Source organism: Eutrigla gurnardus, assembly GCF_963514095.1.
Source record: "Eutrigla gurnardus genome assembly, chromosome: 18".
NCBI classification, from domain to species: Eukaryota; Metazoa; Chordata; class Actinopteri; order Perciformes; family Triglidae; genus Eutrigla; species Eutrigla gurnardus.
In genome coordinates this window covers 10,462,236-10,469,705 of record NC_139929.1, presented here as the reverse complement: position 1 = coordinate 10,469,705, position 7,470 = coordinate 10,462,236, and the positions used below count along the sequence as shown (strand labels likewise).

The 7,470-nt window shown below is 36.7% G+C and overlaps 1 protein-coding gene across 2 annotated transcripts; it reads left to right on the top strand.

Moving 5' to 3' along the window:
- Positions 1 to 701: 701 nt before the first annotated feature.
- On the top strand, positions 702 to 5,183 carry LOC311029295 (uncharacterized protein). Of its 2 annotated transcripts, none has more exons than XM_084034373.1 (5): positions 702 to 1,435; positions 2,148 to 2,221; positions 2,902 to 2,985; positions 3,069 to 3,142; positions 3,891 to 5,183. In XM_084034373.1, exons 1-5 carry the CDS (start codon positions 1,041 to 1,043, stop codon positions 3,933 to 3,935), a joined length of 672 nt encoding a protein of 223 aa, XP_083890499.1. In that variant the 5' UTR covers positions 702 to 1,040; the 3' UTR covers positions 3,936 to 5,183. The 2 variants fall into 2 exon arrangements, with proteins under 2 accessions (XP_083890499.1, XP_083890500.1); XM_084034374.1 differs by having other exon boundaries at positions 706 to 1,435; positions 2,148 to 2,206; positions 3,891 to 5,182.
- Positions 5,184 to 7,470: the final 2,287 nt, after the last annotated feature.

Below are 7,470 nucleotides of genomic sequence, written 5' to 3'. Positions count from 1 at the left end.
CAGAAGAGACAAAACAGTAAAACAGTGCAAGGAGAGGCATGAAACCTACAGGGGCTTATAATAGCCTCACCTAATTATAAAATCAATAACAAAATAGGGCATAGAAATATAAGAAGAGGAAAATATACAAATAAATACATAATTATCCTGCATTTTGCATTAGTAAGTACAGGTTTATGATCAGCAAAATTTATTTTTCCTTTATTCAAATTTGAAATACCTAATACCATAGTTAATTTAAAAATAATTATCTGTTTTAAAATGTACCTTTGCTATTTGTTTTTGATGCTTTTATTCATTTAGAACTTTGCCACTTTGAAAGTGTCACGTAGTTAAAGTCTGTTATATTATTATTTTAATCAAATTGTTGTTATAGCATACGGTAGTTAATAGTATTGTTTTACTGTATATTCTGTATTGTATAACCTGACAGCGTGTGTGGTCATGTGACCTGTGTAGGGTTGCGTGTCATTAATCGGATGAGCCTCTGTGATTGGACAGACTGACTGACAACAAATACTCTGCTGCGTCACTGACGTTAATCTGCAAACTCGGAAACCAGCCGGCACCGCCTTCAAAATAAGATATAGACTTGTAAAGAGAAGTCTTCAATAATTAGAAGTCTTAAATCACTGAAAACAGAGAAAGGTGGCATGCTGTCCACAGCACAATCAGTGATGTGTCTGCTGGTTTCAAGCTATAGTGACTAATTAACACTGATGCAGGTACTAATCACCACCATTGTAATAGATCTAACCATTTCCTCTATTTTGTTTGTTTGTGTTGTTTCCTTTTCTTTCGTTCTATTTTCAAACATTTCCTCTTCATTTTGGCTCAGTTGTTCTAGCTTTTATTTTGAAAGTTCTCACCAGAACTCCTTCCCTGGTCTATGTGACTTAACACTTCAGTTGCTATGGTGCAACTTCCATCGCAACCGAACCACGGAGAGGAAAAGTTCCGATTTTAGGTTTTTAATCGATCGTGCGCAGAAGATGACGGCTGTCTTCCATAAACACAGAGGCGTCACCTTGATATAAAAAATGCCAGCCGCAAGTGTTACCAAGCCCAAAGCAGTGGAGGCGACGAGAAAAACCAAACCGGTGAAGGCGCTTAACGGGGCGCAAAGTGAACTCAAAGTGCCCGCTGTGCGTAAAAGCCGCGCGTCGAGCTGCCCGAGGTGTCCCGACAGGTGTGAGGGGCGCACCGGATCACAGGGCGCCGCCCTCAAAACGAGCTGTGAAAGGAGGACCCGGTCCAGCTCCACCGTCCCCAAAACCACCACAAACTGTCCCAGAGCAAACCCGGAATGTCGGAGGGTGACGAGCAGCTCTGTGAAACATGCGGCTGTCAACCCAAAATTGCGGGAGATGGCCGCGTGTCCAGGTCAGAGGGAGCAGCAGGGTGTCCGGGCTGAGATGAAACCTGCAAATCAGAGGTGAGATAACAGACATGTGTCTCAAAGGTACAAGTAGTGCCCCCTGTAGGACACTGGTTTGAGTGTTTTTTGCTCTAAAGCTACTCCATTTGATAAGAGATAAGAAGTTGCTGATGAGAACACTCAAAGATCTTTACATGAAGAACATTTAAGAGTTAAATAAATATTTCCATAGTCCCTGAACCCCAACAAAATTCAGTTGGCCTTTACATTATTTAAATAAGCATTATTTCTATGGCTTTGTCTGATTTGAATCTGGTGGTCTCTTGAGCACAGTTGATGTTTGTGAGGGTCTTGCTATAAAAGCCAGGTATGGTGTCCTTAAGTATCCGTCTTCCTGCTGCTACCTGTTGCCATCTGTTGTGGCGGATTAATCCCACACGCTTTACCACCCACTGACATGACAGACCTGCAGGTGAACTGCTGCAAACCTGCACGTCAGTGTGAACATCCAGAAACGACAGACGTACTGTGTATACTATGTACTGTGAGATGGTTGGCCTCTGCACCCCTGTCATACCAGTGTTCATCTTTTCATGGTCTGTCACCAGGCAGAATCTCAAACATGGATTTTTAGATAAATGAAGAGGTGAAAATATGCAGTATTAAACAAATAAACACAAAATATTCTGTTTCCCTTTTATACCTGCTCTCTCACCAAATCAATAAAATGTCCAACAAAGAAAGAACCAGAGTTGTTTTTCTGTTTCAGTCCCAAAGCTTTCACCGTCATCCCCCCGAACCCCAAGAGAAGAAGGGAGATCCAGAGAAGTGAGTTGTTGTGTGGTGTGTGTGGATCCGTTATTTTAAAGAAAAGTACAATTAATATGTATGGTTAAAAAAAAAAAGCAATTTTTCATCATCATTTTTCATTCAAAAGCATCAGAGAAAAAAACTCAACTGTAGTTTAAAGGTTCGTCACAGTTGTTATAGCAGGACAAATGAAAGACCCATATATGAAGGAGACGTAGTCACCATTGTGGTTAGTGTTTTGATGCCTCGAGTTGGCATCGCCATCTTGACTTTTGGCCGTCGCCATCTTGGTCTTTGGCTATCACCACATTATATTTTGGCCGTTGCTATCTTGTTTTTTTGGCTGTCACAATCTATGTTTTGTCCATTGCCATCTTGTTTTTTTTGCAACCATTAGTAGCATGAGAGAGTGGAGCTAATCGGAAATTGATAATTCTGAGTCGTAATTCCCGACTTCCAATCTAATTGCGTCCCAGTGCATGCTGGGAAAAACTGATGTTTGTGTGGCAACTTGTCTGAGCTTCACAAGCATCTGCAGAGGACCTATCACATTAAGTACAGCGCCTTTATCAAAGAGAAACATCTTTATTCCACCCTCTTGAACCGACCAGGTTAACTGGCTAGAAGCACTTTTCCACAACAGAATAGTGCAACCTCTTTATTGCATATCACTGTTTTCCATGCTGTTTTGTGATGTGCGATTGGTTGAGCAGAGGCAGAGGCGGAGCTCGCAGCTTTAGAGGAGCTCCGGCTGAGCAGAGCGATGGCTTATGTCTCCATTAACCCCAGCAGTGTTGGTGAGACTCACAAACACAAAGAAAGTTTCTCACGTTCAATATGTGTTATGATTCTGACTGTACAGGTGTGCGTGTGTTAACAGGTGGCTGTATGAGTTTGGAGGAAGTGCGGTCGAAGCAACAGGAAATGATGCAGGCCAAGACGAAACAGAAACCGGTCTGACAACATACATTCCATTGTCTACATTGCATTTAGCTGAGTTTGAAAAAGATTTTATACCAAGCAGTTTAACTTGTATTATGACCAGAGATACAGTTCAAAAACACGCAACACCAATTCACATACATTTCAAATGATCAAGCATGTAACCTGGTACGTGATTGAATTAAATTATTCATCTTTCCTTCTCTGCTGCTTTTTAGACAACGTTAGCAAAATTAAACACAAATTCAGCTTTGTGGTTGGATGTACACCAGAAATATTTTAAGTGTTTTTGGAGCTATTTCATATATTCAGATCATTAACTTCAGTAAAAGTAGTAATACCACAGTACAACACAACTACAAGTAAAAGTCCTGCATTCAAAATGTCACTTCAGTAAAAGCAAAAAGGTATTAGCATCAAAATATACTTTAAATACAAAAGTAAAAGTACTTATTGAAGAGAACGTCCCATTTCACAATTAAATTATTGGATTTGGATGCATTAATGTCTTCATTACTTTAATGTCACAGCTGTTAGCATTATCTGTAATAATATATTATAGTTTATTTGTGGATAATATTTTAGTTTTGATAATCTGAATCTGTAAACTAGCAGAGTAATGTTGTAATATTTCATTCCAAAATGTAGTAGTGTAGAAGTATTAAGTAACATAAAATGTACAAACTTGAGTAAAAGTAGTAACCTTCCCTCCCTGACATAAAATAATGCATAGTATGTATTTGCTTTGTCATTTTTCCAGATGAAGAAGGAGCTGGTGGTGCAAACGGCTGTCCTGAAATGCTGAACGTCGTAATGTCAATGAAACATGTACAGAAACACTTATTTATTTATATACAAAGAATGAGAAGAAGTTGTTCTATAAATCTTAAGAAGCATTGCGAATGGATTGATAAACAGCCATTGCTTCATTTACTATAAAGCCTACAAAGCCTTATTATAAAGAAAGTGGCACCCACATTTGACTTCAGAATTGATTTGTGACTTTTTTCAGACTTAATTATAAACGTCCAGCATGTTGAAACTTCGCCTCTTCTGATTTCTAGCCGTGTAGATGGATTTAGCTTCAATTGTCCATGTTTTGAGGCATTTATTTCCAAAACAATTCAGGTTAATGGACTTTATTTGTGCAGCTCCACTGATTGGAAAGCCACATTTCAGACAGGAAGTCAAAAGTAGTTTATCTTTCCGGAGGTAAAATCCTGGTTTAACGAGGTAATCTACAAAACAAGCATTTGATTCTTGCTAGAAGTCTGATATCATGTCTCTGGAATCGTCTGCAACTGTTGATGAGGCTCATGGGTAATGTAGTATGAAATAACATTATATGCACCAAACTTGATTTTTCAGGAACAAATTTACAGGAACATTTTAGGTGGAGCTAATTTTACTCAACTGTTGGGTTGTTTAATTTACTGTATATACTAGATATACTGATTCGAGACATTATGTCAGAATCTGGAGAGAATACATTTTTTTCTTTATTTAAACTCACGGCAGTAATGGCTGAGTAACTATTTTATTATTATTATTATTTATTTTATTATTTATTTTATTATTTTCCTGTCCTATTCATTTTCTTACCTTTTGTGTTATTATTAATCTATATTATAGAAATGTTTCTGTATATTTTAACCTTATTTATCGATAACATAAATTGTATCTTCTGTGGTAGTCTGTCTGTTTGGGTTATAAATCCCTTTCCTGTACATTCATTCTGACAATCAATAAAAAAACACCTTCAGACTTCAGAATTGTACTTGAATACAGTAGTTGACACATACAAAGTATGTTTTTTTAAATGGAAATATTCATCTGTTTAGCAGACTTTAAAAGTCTATGGACAAATATATTTTTGCAGAAAGTGCTCCATAGTAGTTTAATCGTGGATCTTTAGACAACTCTGATTCGTGGTCTTTAAACCCAGCATGCCATGAGGCTTGCACTGCACATATGTAAACTGACTCACTGTGAAAAACTGAAACAAACCCACAGCCAATAAAAGGAACTTGTGCACTTGGCCTTTAACATTTGTCTTTAAGAAAAGTCATCCAAATTGGCTGCAGTGAATCTGTTAACAATACAAAAATGCTGATCACACACCAGTTTGACTTTCTCTCCACGTTGGTTTTTATAGTTTTACCTCTGACATACAAGGTGTTATATGATCAGGCCCCTGTGTATTTAAAGGAGTTGTTGTCCCCTCTGACCTTTGGGAGGGAAGATCTCTCTCTCAATTTTTGCACGATTAAAATAAGTTAATAAATGTCTTACAAACGTATTATTTTCCTTGACCTTTTGACCTCAAGTCATCAAACCAACTCTAAAACATTCAGATGGATGTCCGTCATGTGCCACAAGGCTTATTTTTCAGATATATGACATTTGAATTTTGTATTGCGCCAGGCAGTGGTGTCTGGTATCGTCGCATGAGTGACGCACAAACTTAAACTTAAAAAAATATTAATGGCAATGAAAAAGTACAATCTTAGTATTTAAAAAAAAAAAAATTTAAATTAAAATAATCAGCATAAATCTCAGAGTGAAGGAATTAGGGTATTTGTAGCCATATACATCTATATTGTTCTCATCTAGCTCTATCTCATTTCAACTAGCAAGGCATTATGGGAAGTGATGTTTTTAAATGCAATGCGTACATAGGCTACTACATAGTCATACATGCAATGAAATGCAACACCTGACAGGCTAAATTACACAGACATGATGTAGGAAAAACAAAAAAACAAAAAAAACAACAACACTGAATGTATCAAAAAAATGTGTTTCCCAATGCCATAAGATCGTCTGTTGAGCGAAATCTGCAGTAAGTGGTTGAAACGGGGATCCGTGTGTAGGTCACGGGATATGAGTGTCTGCAACTTGCATTGGTATGAAATCCGTGTGTGTTCCACTGAAATGTCAGTGATAACAATGTATATAACTCAATATTTCAATATTTTCATGGGCTAATCACCACCACCAGTATTTTCCCTGAAGGCCAACTGCAGCCCACAGCCTGTTTTTAAATGGTGCTAGGTGAATTAGTTTTTAAATAAACTGGATTGTTTGAACACTAGATATCAACTAAACATTGTGAAATGTTGCCTATGTTAGCACACAAACGAATATTTTACCAGTTCTGAATGTTCTATTTGTTACATCTTGCATTAATATTTGCATAATCATATTTAAGTTGGCATTTAGGCCATGAACAGAAACAAATATTTGTCCATTTTTGCATGTTTTCATTTGACTTATTTACATATATACACATAACATACTATTTTAATTGACCATGCACTGTATTGTTAAAAAACGATTTAATTAATTTAATTTAAATTAAATGAATAAATACATTTTAAAGCATCAAAAGCATCAGATATAGAAAAAAACGATCAAAATGTAAACTGTGTAGTAGTGTTGTGAAGTTATGCATTTTCTATGTCGTGTTGGGTTTCCTGGTGTAGAAACACCTATTTATTTCATTGCAGTGGGTTGGTTGGAGTATAGGGATAATATCCAGGGAACATTGAGATCAATTTAAATAAGCGAAAAGAAAAACAACAAAAACAACAAAAAATCCAAAAAACAAAGTTTGTTGTGTAGCTGTCATTCTCTCATCCACCAGCAGAGGTCGTTTTCTACCTGTTATAGAAGCAGTGAAGGTGAACAGGGTGGGATAATGATCATGACCACACAGGATATTGAGGAAATGATGGACAGATATTATTATTATTTTCATAGTGTTACATTGGTAGTCTTTGCGTGACACACATACAGCGATTAAAGAACAATGAGCTAAATGTCAGCATACTGCGTCTGTCTCTGGCATGAATAACTAAAATTTCATATTAGGTGACTGAAACATCCCAATCCGCATGCGTTAGAGATATTGCAATACCTGTATTTATATGTGTAGCCATGTTTGTAGTCCAATAGAGACGCCATTCTGTGACGCTCATGCTGCATTCAAGGAGGCCTCGTAAGCTCCGACTTCTCATTGTCGGGTCCTTAGAAGCTTATTATATCATGGATGTAAGTCTCATATGCACAATAATGCTTTAAACTAACTGTGCTATCTGTAACAAAGTATATCTGTTTTTATTTTATAAATTAATCAGTAATAAATAATTGTAATGATTCACTTAAGTGACTAAAATGTAAAAATAACAACAACATAAAAACATATCAAGCTTGAATTCCAGCAGAATATGCATATAGCATTTAATTGAATTCAATTAATACCAATAAAATATGAGACTATGTTCAAGGAATATGAGAATATAACGCAAACATGACATTTAGAAAATGGGATTAGGAGA